Below are 14,511 nucleotides of genomic sequence, written 5' to 3' on the forward strand. Positions count from 1 at the left end.
CTACGTCAATATTTTATAACGTGATATGAATGTATGTCTTATATGTCATGCCAATCATCCATTCCATGATATGAAATTATCACTCATGCTAAAAAACCATCTTAGTTTTTATTAACTGATGTGAAAAGCTCATGTCATACAGTGCGCACTCTTCTACATTATGTCGATTCACTATTACGTTATGCGAACACGGGTATCCTCGGCCTTTATATGAGCATAACGTATTTTCCGCGTTCTGCAAGCACTAAAATTGGCGGGAGAGAAAACTGTCGTAGAAGAAATTCTCAGTGATTTTGGAATGGCATCTTTAATAAAAACTTTAAGCAACAAATGATTGACAACCTTGAAACGTGCAAAGCCTTGACACTGCGACTGTGAATTAAAATCACGTCGAAATTCAACATGGCGTTTACTTTAATCTGATAATTAAATAGATCAAATGTTATGAGTCGTGCAGCAATTTTTTTCTTTTTCTTTTTAATTTTTTTTTGGATAAAAGTCTTAAACTTCTGATCTTACTAAGAACATTGTCATAAGATTTTTGATGCAGTGTGGCAACGCACTTTGAAAAAATTACGCACTTTGAAAACATTTTTCAAAGTACGTTAAAATTGGGACAAAATCAACGCACTTTGAAAAAATTTTTCAAAGTGCGTTAAATTTGGGACCAACTCAGCGCACTTTGAAAAAATTTTTCAGAGATGCGTTAAGAGATTACATCAATATATTTTACCATGGAGACACTTAACGCACTTTGAAAAAAAAAATTAAATCATATTTTAGTAATGGAAAGATTTTATTTGTGATTTATCTTTCAAAAAACTTACGAATTGATTAACTCACGTCGAAAAAAGGAGAAGACGGGTATAAGATCCCTCAGTCCAAATCTTTATCTTTTGAATACATAGGCGTCGGTAACAAATGGGGGAGGGGAGCAATAAACCCAAAAAGGGTAAGCTGCATTTTCAATGCTTATACGATGTATATATCTTTCCAGAATAAGTGGGGGACTAAGCCCCTCCTCCCCTGGCCCATTGCCCGGTCTCGATGTCTATGCTATACTTAAAACATTTATATAATTATGTATTTACCTAACTGGTATGACGTTGAAAACTTTCAATATTAAATGAGTTAATTAAAACAGATGAAAACTAGAAATATTGAAGTACAGTAAAACGTATGAGTGAGAAAGAATTTTCATAGTTTTGAACAATCAAATTGGCCCCTTTTTCTTATGATAAATGCTAAGTTGCTTTAAGCTGTCCTCTGTTAGTGCCCCCTTTACACCTTTACATATACTTATCAAAGACTAGAATTTAAAGAAAAGAAAGAAACGAATTAATGATCTTAAACAATCGTCACTCTTTTTTTCAAGACCCTTTTATTTTATCAAAACCTCAAATATTTAAAACGTCAACTTGTCAGTTCCTGAAGTGACTTCATCATAAAAAAGTTATCCATCCAGGATCTGTTATTTATCAACCGATTATTTGTAAAAATATTGATCAAACTACATTTTTTTCAAAGTGCGTCAATATGGTCGATAACAACGCACTTTGAAAAAAAATAATTTTTTCAAAGTGCGTTATAGCTTGGTCCCAAATTTAACGCACTTTGAAAAAATTTTTCAAAGTGCGTTGTCTTTAACTTTCCTTTTTTTTTTTTTAAGTGGAAACACATCGTATAACACACGTGCACTGGTGGGATGGGGGGGGGGGGCAGAAATCCCACCCTACCATCTTTAGTGACCAAAGTATTCTGGCCCTAGAATGGTTGAAAAAGTTTCTAATTCCAGTGACGTAGCATCTTTTTTGAAAGGGGAGGTCAGCCAGAAAAAAAAATATTAATTCCCCGAAAAAACTTGACAAGCCCAAAAAATTGTCCAAGCCCGAAAATCCTATTTCGGGGAGGGAGGTCAAACTTCGATCAGTCCTAATTTTTTTTTCAGATATAATACATTGCCCTCAGTGGACTATACTTCAACAAAAAGTAGGGGTAGGGCTGTACTTTCAATGAACATTACAATTTTTAAAGTGAAGTTATGTCAGGGAATAGAGGGGGGGGGGACTGATATTTTGAGCCTTGAGTGAGGTTTTCCATACTTATAAGTCCATTATTTATACACTGGATTGATGACGGATATCCATTATTTCCCGATCATGACAAGGAGCACACGGCGGTGTGACTGGTCGGCAGGGGATGCTCTTTCCTCCATTTCACCTGATCCCACCTGTGATGTTTTAGCGGTCCGTGTTCTGCTCCTATTTTGTATTGTTTTATGAATTTTTTATCTTGAATTCTGCCCCTTATCTCCATATGTTTCATTGTATACTATATATAGTTGTTTTGCATCCATACATTTTTTTGGGATATCTCCCACAAAGAATATATAAATTTAGCCCTTTTATGAGGTCGATCCATAGATATATCGACTTCAGAGAAAAGCATATCGACAGAGCACGAAGTGCGAGGTCGATATGCTTTTTTGTGAAGTCGATTATTATATAATGTATTATATTTGTTGTCAATTGACCGGATGGGTTTTTGAATACGTATAAGAAAATTTAAAGAATGGAATTAGTAAGACTACTCTGCTTCTGTTGTACTATGTACGTAGCTCTATCAATATCATCATTATAGGAAGTAACACTTGCTGTGTCTGTTCACATGTAATTGTTGTTTATTCAATGCGATTGGTCAGTATTGTCAATGGTATTGCTGTGTTCTGTGTTTCATATGCAAAGTATTATTGATTCCATTGAAATCAAACATCCAATCGATGAGTAAAATGATAATCAGCATACAAAATGTTAGTACGCCATATCAAGCAAACTGTCACGCTGTTAGTAAAACGATAATAATTCCATTTCAACGTGTATTGGTAACAATCCTCTGGTAAAACTAATGTCCAAATAACTGCATCTCACTTCTATTCTCAATGACCTTGTAGGGTAGGGCAGCGCGCGAGAATTCCATTGGCATCGAACGCAAGTTTTTTGACTTGCCTAGATAGCCGAGCGGTCTAGCGCACTGTCCCTGTACTGCTAGGAGACAAGGTCGAGAGTTCAACCCCGGGCTTGGGCGGAAGTGGGTATCCTCGGAAAAGTGAATTTCTTAGTGCTTTCTATACTAATATTTCTTCACTTAGGGCAGTTACAATGAAGAGCATTGAAGTGGTAAAATTTTCCGTTTCAATGAAACGTTCTGAGTCATGTTTTGAACGTCAACATAATGGCACGCCTATTTCTTTAGAAAGGAACAAGAAATATTCGTTGAAAGTTTTTAGGACACACCACTCTTTGCGACAAGCAACATGAGTTACACCGAAATGGAGATTCTGAAAATTATAAGAGAGATTTAGAGAGTTCCAGCTTCTGTAAAACGCGTAGTGCAACGAATTTGTACATAATTATGAATTTATCATGTTTATTGTAGTTTCCATAACAAATGTATTGGTCGAACACGTGTATACTCTGTGTTTATGTAGATCATCAATTTGATTGGCTATTACAATGAAGGGCATTGAAGTGGTAAAATTTTCCGTTTGGAGTCATGTTTTGAACGTCAATTATTTCATAACGACACGCCCATTTCTTTAGAAACGAAAAAGAAATATTTTTCGTAATATTTACAACACCCCACTCTTCGTGACAAGCAACATGAGTTGCACCAAAATGGAGATTTTTAAAGTTATAAGAGAGAGAGTTAGAGAGTTTCCGCTTCTGTAATTGCTATTGCAACGAATTTATCCATACTTATGAATTTATCATGTTTATTGGAGTTACCGAAACACATGTATCGGTCGAACACGTGCTTATTCGGTGTTTATGCAGACCGTCAATTTGATTGGTTACTATATCTATGGAGTACCTGTTCTACATGTATTCGAATGAACCATTTGACCGATTTTTCCTTTCTAAAGAAATGAGCGTGTCATTATATGACAAGCATCGTTCTAAAGATAGCTCAAAACGTTCCAGTCAAAAGGAAAAGTCCACACTTCATTTCACTATGCACCTTTATTTAGAACATAACCTACTTATTCAGTCAATCAAATGCTTCTATTTCTCGCGAAGAATCGATTCTTCATGGTGAAGAATTCTTCTATTTCTGAAATATTTAACGGTGTTTGATTGGTTCAGTTGACAGTTATATGGGTGTGTCTTCATTGGTTTTTGTTTAGCACACAAAAAGAAACTATTCAAAGCCACGTGCTGTTTACAATGATATTCAAACTTTCTAGGCCTTGCTACACTTTTTTACCACTGTAATCTTTTGCCGCCTTTCTGAATATTATTTTTTTTCACATTTCGGTACATACAGAAAATACAACCATCGTCATGTATATAAGAGATGAACCTTGTCTTCGAATACAGATTTAAGTCACAATTTTCATCAAATTTTTATTTGACCCTAGACAGCGATACCCAATCCTGCTGAATAGGGTCTTGTCATCTTAACACAATCATTTTTCAAAAATATAGAATCTTGTTACAAGGATATTCATTAGTTCAGTAGCTTTAATATCTTCCCCATACCAATTCCCCAGTTAATCACTTACAAAGCATCGTTTTTTTCAATACCAATTTCTTCCAGTTCCATTTAACCCCGTACAAAACTACATTACCTTCATATTCATATACTGTAGTAAAAAGTGGCAAGGGGGGGGGGGGGTCAGCCTTTCAATGAACATTTTCGATAGTAAAAGTTATGTCTGGAACCAACCCACCCCACCCACCCTGTTGCTACGTGCCTGATGAAAGCTATTTCATAAAATCCCGCGCTAACCTGAATAGGTTGGGAGTACATTCTGAAACCGCGTGTGTTCGATATTGTTTGCGTGCTCGATATGTACAACGAGCGGTCAAGTTGAGCCTTATATATGACACAGCCGTGGGAGGAGTTTATTTTTAATCCATTCATTTGATTGGCTGAGGTTCTGTTCTAAGTCAGTAAGATCATATGAAGAGAAATCTTCGTCACGAAGAATGGGCTCCGCTTCGCTCCGCCCATTCTTCGTGATTTCTCTTCATATGATCTTACTATTACATATATAATCACAACACCCTAATACGATGCATTGTAGCGCACCGAGCAGGTTGACGCCAGGTTTATTATATTGAATATATTGAATATATTCAAACATACAAACAAAGCAGTTTTGATATAACATTTGGCCAGCAAACTAAGAGGCGAAAACACACACACAAAATACGACTTTTAATAGTGATGCATTGGAATTTAAGCCTCCTCTGCCGCCCAGGAAAAACAATAGATAAAAAATATTTTGAAAAATTTATGGAAACCTGTGTATCCGCGGCAAATGCAGAGTAAGCGAAAAAATTGAGTGGCAGACCCTCACTCATGTTTTAAACATCTAAACAGCTTATTCTTAATTTTAAGAAAAATCAATAATTCAACTATTGTATTTGAAAATAAAATTTAAACACGACTTGCTCGGGAAAGCGTGCGCTAGAAAGTGAACTCTTACCCGTAGATACAATCGAACACGTTTTCTCAATACTGACATTCATTGGCTGAAACCTATATAGCAATTTCACCTTAGTAACACCACACTTTCGTATTCGTTTACATGTCGTCAAGACAATTATTTTTCGCTATACTTCGTAACGCGAAAAAATGTTATTTTACCACTTCAATGCGCTTCATTGTATATTTATGGAATACATGTTCTACAGGTATTCGAATGAACCATTTGACCAATTTTTCCTTTCTAAAGATATGGGCGTCTCATTGAATGACATTCAACGTTCTAGAGATAGCTCAAAACGTTCCATTCAAACGGGAAATTTTACCACTTCAATGCGCTTCATTGTATGTTAGTTTAAGAGTTGTTGTAAAATGTGCTTTATAAATAATAATTAATTTCATTTCAACGTGTATTGTTAACAATCCTCTGTTAAAACTAACGTCTAAAAACTGCATCTCACTTCTATTCTCAATGACCGTGCACGTTAGGACAGCGCCGCGAGAATTCAATTGGCATCGAAAGCAAGTTTTTAGCTCACCTGAGCCGAAGGCCGAAGCTTTTCTGATCACATTTTGTCCGTCGTCCGTCCGTCTGTCTGTGCGTCTGTAAACTTTTCACATTTTCGACTTCTTCTCGATAACCACTGGGCCAATTTTAACCAAACTTGGTGCAAAGCATCCTTGGGTGAAGGGAAATTTAAATTGTTAATATTAAGGACCAGGACCTCTCAAAAGGGGAGATAATAAAGAAAAGACAAAAATAGGGGGGGGGGTCATAAAAAAATCCTCTTCTCAAGAACCACTGGGCCAGAAAAGCTGAAACTTACGTGGAAGTATTCTAGGGTAGTGTAGATTCTAAATTGTTCAAAGCATGACCCCCGGGGGATGGGCGGGGCCACAATAAGGAATCAAATTTTTACATAGAAATATATAGGAAACGTCTTTAAAAATATTCTTCTCAAGAACCACTGGGCCAGAAAAGCTGAAACTTATATGGAGGCATCCTTGGGTAGTGTAGATTCTAAATTGTTCAAATCATGACCCCCGGGGGATGGGCGGGGCCACAATAAGGAATCAAAGTTTTACATAGAAATATATACGAAAATCTTAAAATATCTTCTACTCAAGGACCACTAGGCCAGAATGGCTGAAACTTATGTGGAAGCATCCTTGGGTAGTGTAGATTCTAAATTGTTCAAAGCATGACCCCCGGGGGATGGGCGGGGCCACAATAAGGAATCAAAGTTTCACATAGAAATATATAGGAAATTTTCAAATATCTTCTTCTCAAGGACCACTCGGCCAGAATGGCTGAAACTTATGTGGAAGCATCTTTGGGTAGTGTAGATTCTGAAATGTTCAAATCATGACCTCCGGGGGATGGGCGGGGCCACAATAGGGAATCAAATTTTTACATAGAAATATATAGGAAACGTCTTTAAAAATATTCTTCTCAAGAACCACTGGGCCAGAAGAGCTGAAACTTATATGGAGGCATCCTTGCGTAGTGTAGATTCTAAATTGTTCAAATCATGACCCCCGGGGGATGGGCGGGGCCACAATAAGGAATCAAAGTTTTACATAGAAATATATAGGAAACATCTTTAAAAACCTTCTTCTCAAGAACCACTGGGACAGAAAAGCTGAAACTTATATGGATGCATCCTTGGGTAATGTAGATTCTAAATTGTTCACATCATGACCTCCAGGGGCTGGGTGGGGCCACAATAGGGAATCGAAGTTTACATAGACATATATATGAAAAATCTTTAAAATTCTTCTTCTCAAAATCACTGGGCCAGAAAGGCTGAAACAAATGCGGAAGCATCCTTGGGTAGTGTAGATTCTAAATTGTTCAAATCACGACACCCGGGGTTTGTCGGGGCCACAATAGGGAATTAAAGTTTTACATAGAAATATATACAAAAATCTTTATCTTCTTCTGAAGAACCACTAGGCCAGAATAGCTGAAACTTATGTGCAAGCATCCTTGAGTAGTGTAGATTCTAAATTGTTCAAATTATGACCTCCGGGGGTTGGGCGGGGCCACAATAGGGAATTAAAGTTTTACATAGAAATATACAGATACAAATCTTTAAAAATCTTCTTCTCAAGAACCACTGGGCCAGAAAAGCTGAAACGTATGTGGAAGCATCCTAGGGTAGTGTAGATTCTAAATTATTCAAATCATGACTTCCAGGGGTTGGGCGGGGCCACAATAGGGAATCAAAGTTTCACATAGAAATATATAGGAAAAAAATCTTCTTCTCTAGACCCACTGGGCCAGAAAAGCTGAAAGATATGTGGAATTATCCTGGAGTAGTGTAGATTCTATATTGTTCAAATCATGGCCCTTGGGTGTTGGGCGGGGCCACAATAGGGAATTAAAGTTTAACATATAAATATATAGGAAAAAAAACTTTAAAATTCTCCTTCTCAAGAACCACTGGGCCAGAATGGCTGGTTTATGTGGAAGCATCCCGGGATAGTGTAGATTTTAAAGTGTCCAAATTATGACCTGTGAGGTACTATGGGTCACAAGGGAAAAATCTGGTTAAGAAGAGCATGGTCACAGCTTCTTAGTTGAGCGATGTGGCCCATGGGTCTCTTGTTTAACTTGCCTAAATAGTCGAGCGGTCTAGCGCGCTGTTCTTGTACTGCTAGGAGACAGATCCCGAAGGTCGTAAGTTCAATCCCGGGCTAGGGCGGAAATATATATATATATATATATATATATATATATATATATATATATATATATATATATATATATATATATATATATATATATATATATAAAGCACTAAAAAAACCAACAACACTGTATATCCTAAATGTCGGATCTATCAAGTAGATACAAGGTCACGGATGGAAATTTATAAAAAGCACTAAAAATGACCAACGACACGAACAATAAAAATTGTCAAATTTTCGGGACGCCCTGTCCCTTCCTCAGGACAAAGAAAAGAGTTAAAAAGTCATAAGAACAAAGGAAAAAGCGAAACAAAAAACAACTAGCACTACTACTAAACTACTAAACACTATATATTTACATACTAAGTTACATGTTGATTTGGAAATTTTTAAGAACACTATTAAAGAAAGAATCCGGACCGCTATGAAATGCGTCCGGTCTATCGGGTATACTCAGGTGAAGTGCGATTTACATAATTGAACGAATTAATTATGCTAATTAATTACGACAATCAGTAAATCGTACATTGTTTCATTCTCTCAAAATGGCGTAACTATACTTGATAAAGAATAACCAAAGAAAAATAATATAGAAGGGGCATTTTAACATATGAATTATGATCTATTATAAATTTTTATTTGAAATGTTTTAGGACTGATTATCGGTAAAAAATAATTAATAATTAATTAACAAAGGCGTAAGCAATACATAGTTATGTGGGTTGTTCGAGAGTTGGTGACGCAAATTAACTGTGGAGTTTACACTAAATTTAGAGAATAATCTTGTTTGGTATCATCAGGAATCGGGTCTAGTTTACGTTCATTCTGGTGAAGTCATTCAGTTTGTTAATACCATTGGGGCGGAATGACTTCAATCTGTGCATCCAGAACTTTTCTTTGCTTTTTCTCTGAGCGTCTGTCCATCTTGGGTTATGATCAATCACCACTACTGTCATGTCCTCCCATTTGTGACCCTCAAGGTTGAAATGTTCCCCAACGGGTTCATTGAGTTTTTTGGTCCTAATGGTCGAACGGTGGTTATTGACTCTCCTGCGGAGATCTCCTGTTTCACCAATACAGTATACTGTTTGGAGCAAACTTTGCAACTGATGAGATAAATGCAGTTGTCAGTATGACAGGACAGACTTCCTAGTATTTTGTAGCTGCGGCCTGTAACAGGGCTGTTAAAACTGTCTGTGTCAGTGCTGTGCTTACAAAGAAGACATCTTCTGTCAGAGCAAGTCTTAAAGCCCCCGTTAGGTAATGGGTTGTCCAGTCTGGTTCTTACTACCATGTCCTTTAGGTTCCTAGGGCGTCTGTATGCAGCCAATGGGGGTTCCTTAAAGACCTCTGCCATTCGTTTGTTTGAATGGAGAATTGGTAGGTTCTTTTGAAGGATACCGCTTAGGTTCTTAAGGACGGGATGGTATGTGGTTACCAGAGGGACCCTACCGCTATTTTCTTTCTCTTTGTAGCGTAATAGGTTTTGCCTGTCATGTCCCGCCATCTCATCAATAGCTGTTTGTACGTTGCGGGAATTGTAGCCTCTTTTGCATAGGTGGGACTTAAGAAGATCACTTTGCTCCTGATATAAGCCAGGGGACGAACAGATGCGTCGAATTCTGGTGGCTAGACCCTTAGGCACTCCCTTAAAAGTGTGTGGGGGATGACAGCTAGTGGGCATAAGATATAGGTGGGAATCTGTGGGTTTGGTGTGGAGACTGAATTCGATTTCACCATCAATCAGGGTAGATGTGGTATCTAGAAATACGTTTTTCGAATTAGATACGTCTACTGTAAATTTGATCGACTGATGAAAGGTGTTGGCAAACGTAATGAATGCCTCGAGGCTCTCGCGACATTCCACCCACTTCATCTCTATATCGTCAATAAAACGCAACCAGCTATGGGGCCTAAATGGTGCTTGAAGTAACAAGTTGCGTTCCAGTCTGCCCATGAAGACATTGGCATAAGACGGTGCCATTTTCGTACCCATAGCAGTGCCATTAACCTGCAGGTAATGTTCTCCATTAAACATGAAGTTGTTGAACTTGAGAACGTGTTCAAGGAGCTTGGCAAGGGACTCGGTAGAAGGAATTTGTATGGACCTACTATCCCAGACTTCTCTACAGGCTTCGATACCCTCATCGTGCGGAATATTGGTGTACAAAGATGTGACGTCCATAGTCACGAGGAGGGTATGATCTGGGAGGCCAGTAGAGGGCGTCTTGTTAATGTAGTCCGTGGTGTCCTTGAGATAGGATGGCAAATTCTCTACGTGTGGACGGAGATGTAAATCAATGAATTCAGAAATTTTCTCCGTGGGGTGTCCAATTGCGCTGACTATGGGACGACCTGGCATGCCTTCTTTGTGTATTTTAGGAAGCAGATAGAATTGTCCTGGTCTACAGTCAATAGGATTTAAGGTCTCGTAGACGTTGATACCAATCTCATTTTTCTCAAACATATCGTCAAGAGTTTTGGTAATGGCGGTGGAGAATTCTTTAGTAGGGTCAGAGTCCAGTTTCTTATAGAAACGTTCGTCTGAGAGTTGTCTTTGGGCCTCCGCCATGTAAGTCTCTTTATCCAGTACGACAACTGTAGAGCCTTTGTCTGCTTTCTTGATTACAATGTCATCCCGATTTTTTAATGATTGTAAGGCAGATCTCTCTTCCTTACTCAAATTGTCGGGAGTCTTGTCTGGCACTGAAAGGAGCTTCTCTATGTCTGACTCAACGGCGTCAATATACGACTCAAGCGCGCCACACTTGCCCGGTGCAGGTTCCCAGTCACTCTTGGGCCTATAGAGTTTGTGTTCCTCTAGATCGTGTAAATCTGGCTTGGAAGAGTCGTATGAATTTACTTCGGAGTCTTTTCTAGAGAAGTGCTCCTTCAAACGAAGTCTCCGGAAGAATGCTCGGGTGTCCTCTCTGACTTGTTTTTCGTCGACCTCATGTGGCGTGGGGCAGAAATTCAGCCCCTTGGAAAGAAGTGAGGTCTCCGATTCGGAGAGAGGAGCACTAGATTTATTGAGCACTGGGCAGACGTCAGGAGTTTGTATGGGTCCGTCCCTCGCTATTGTCTTAGTGCGCTTGAAGCGTCTCGAGCGAGGTTTACGTGTTATGTTAACTCTGACTTCTGAGAGTCAATAACCACCGTTCGACCATTAGGACCAAAAACTCAATGAACCCGTTGGGGAACATTTCAACCTTGAGGGTCACAAATGGGAGGACATGACAGTAGTGGTGATTGATCATAACCCAAGATGGACAGACGCTCAGAGAAAAAGCAAAGAAAAGTTCTGGATGCACAGACTGAAGTCATTCCGCCCCAATGGTATTAACAAACTGAATGACTTCACCAGAATGAACGTAAACTAGACCCGATTCCTGATGATACCAAACAAGATTATTCTCTAAATTTAGTGTAAACTCCACAATTAATTTGCGTCACCAACTCTCGAACAACCCACATAACTATGTATTGCTTACGCCTTTGTTAATTAATTATTAATTATTTTTTACCGATAATCAGTCCTAAAACATTTCAAATTAAAATTTATAATAGATCATAATTCATATGTTAAAATGCCCCTTCTATATTATTTTTCTTTGGTTATTCTTTATCAAGTATAGTTACGCCATTTTGAGAGAATGAAACAATGTACGATTTACTGATTGTCGTAATTAATTAGCATAATTAATTCGTTCAATTATGTAAATCGCACTTCACCTGAGTATACCCGATAGACCGGACGCATTTTATAGCGGTCCGGATTCTTTCTTTAATAGTGTTCTTAAAAATTTCCAAATCAACATGTAACTTAGTATGTAAATATATAGTGTTTAGTAGTTTAGTAGTAGTGCTAGTTGTTTTTTGTTTCGCTTTTTCCTTTGTTCTTATGACTTTTTAACTCTTTTCTTTGTCCTGAGGAAGGGACAGGGCGTCCCGAAAATTTGACAATTTTTATTGTTCGTGTCGTTGGTCATTTTTAGTGCTTTATATATATATATATATATATATATATATATATATATATATATATATATATATATATATATATATATATATATATATATATATATATATATAATATCGAGCGAGAGTTCACCAATAAAAATTAGATTTATACTTTTTAGGAAAGCACTGATTTTTTACAGATTCAGATTTTTTTTATTAGAAGTTATTCAATCATTTCTTTAGTTAGTAATTTTGAAAGAAAAAAGTTTTTTCATGAATCTTGGATCTAAATGCTAAAACATTCATGTATATGTGTTATTTTTATCAATGGGTCCTGACAAACTTGATGCTTACTTTTAAATTTGGTTTACGTAAATTTCGTTCTTATCAGAATAAAAGAAGCCCTTTTCAAGTCTAAGGAGGATGAAGACTTCCATTACAGTGACGCACGCAGCATTATATCTTCCAATTATTTGCCTCATTTATAATGATGGCCCACAGCCATTGGCCCTACAAGAAGCACTGTTTCCCAAGAAGGTTGTGTGAAATAAACAAATATGTCACTTTGGGTGAATGAGTGAAATAATTCAAAATCGTATAAAGCTTGGCATGTTGTTAAAGCTAGTTTGTATCGTATTTCTGTAAGTGATTGATTTACCTGTTTTAAAATCGTTTTATTATGACATACTTAATCAACAACAGCTAGAATACGCCATCAGGTAAATTGAAAATAATTTTTGCACTTTAAATTGAGTCGCATTTATTTAAAAGTAGAAAAATAATCCTTGAATAAAACAGGGATTGTAATTTAAAGCCATTAAAAAAGAATAATAAAAATTTAAACAAAAGACAAATAAAAGCAGAAAAAAAATCTAATAAAAAAAATCAAATCAAATAAGGAATGGTCAGAAGAGCATTAGTTTTTTTAAAGGTGCAGTTTTATATAAAACAAATGGACAAAAATTTTAGCATAAGAAAAGCGTACCTATAAATCATGATCATGTTTTTTTTCTTTTAATCCTCATATAAAGTATACAAAGTAGCCACTTTGAAGTAATTTTATAAAGCCCGTATTGATTTTCTGCTCTTTTTTTTTTTCATGAAAATGTATTCGAATATAAAAACTCAAAATGATAATTTGATTTCTTTGTACTACATATTCTGTTTTGATTGCTAATTTTGAAGTAATCTCATGAATCAACTGTGAATATTTGGTAAGTTTTCCTATTATAAGGTAGCCTGATTGATATGGACTCTCTTTTGTATGTTGTTTACCTCTTCTAGAGTCACAGTAAGTCAATGAAAGCTATCATCCAGCGACCCACGGCTCTGTTTGGTCAAACTGATAACACGTACCTCCCTGGTGATTGGCATAATGAATTTCCTCTGTCTAGAATTCACAACAGGTAAAATCGGAGGTGCAAATACCATGCAGTTGCATAAAAATATAACATTTGAATGGTACTTTAGAGAAAAAAATCGATGATAAAATATGACTTTGTTATACAGAACAATTTGTACATCCGGAAAATGATTTTGCTCACAGTTTTAGGTTTCATTTCAATCTTTTTGACAACGCATACACATGCTGCGAGAGAGAAAGGTAGGTAAAATTAATTTAAATATTTTTAATAAAATAATTTTTTCTTAGAAGTGAAAAATATACTTAAAAAAAAGTTGTTTTTTTTCATTTTCTTTAAAAATAACAATGTATATCAGGTTTGATGAAAGGATCATTGTTTAATAGTTAAACGTGTACTTTATACATTTATTAAAAACGATATACCCTCTAGACTGTTTTAAGAGTTAAAAAAAAATACAACTCGATATCCCATTAAAACGCAAGGCGATCAATCGATAGTGAAAGGCCTCCAAAGTAGATGTATACTAGTATCTAGGGGGAAAAAAATCTTTTTTAAAAATGTTATCTCGTGATTTTCTTTTTCCTTCCTTTCATTTCTCAGAAAAGGGTCTGTTAATTTTTTTTTTTTTTTGAAGTCATTTATGATATATACATTCGAGCATGTTGTCGTTCAAAATATGGAATTTTGAGAGGAGTGTAGGGTCTAGGATTCAACATTATTCCTTTTTTATTATCATTTCACTAGTATAAATAATCTTTCCGTTTTACCACATTCGTTGAATGTAGTGTAATTGAGAGAATAGCCCTTGGATTCTGACACTCAATACCATGGGCGGATACAGGATTTGTGATTGGGGGGGGCAACTTTGTTGAGGCAAGGGGTATGGGGGCCGCCTTAAGGCCCCCAGTGGGTCCAGGGCGAAACCCTGGTGGGGGCTCCCAGGGGGGCGAAGCCCCCGAAAGCTCCTGGATTTTCGTGTATTTTAAGAGTAAAACCAGGCACA

General features: G+C 36.8%; 1 protein-coding gene across 1 annotated transcript in view; it reads left to right on the plus strand.

Annotated features, from left to right (window-relative positions):
* The first annotated feature begins 13,614 nt into the window (after positions 1-13,614).
* LOC134260389 (uncharacterized) overlaps positions 13,615-14,511 on the plus strand; it is a 53,882-nt gene continuing 52,985 nt past the window's right edge. Inside the window, exon 1 of the mRNA XM_062742953.1 lies at positions 13,615-13,747. Coding sequence (XP_062598937.1) covers positions 13,627-13,747 — 121 coding nt within the window. The 5' untranslated portion in view covers positions 13,615-13,626. The remainder of the gene's footprint in view (positions 13,748-14,511) is intronic.

The sequence above is a fragment of the Saccostrea cucullata genome, unplaced genomic scaffold (genome assembly GCF_032062105.1).
Source record: "Saccostrea cucullata isolate Sc308-1 unplaced genomic scaffold, CSIRO_AGI_Scuc_v1 ctg1366, whole genome shotgun sequence".
In the NCBI taxonomy this organism is placed as follows: Eukaryota; Metazoa; Mollusca; class Bivalvia; order Ostreida; family Ostreidae; genus Saccostrea; species Saccostrea cuccullata.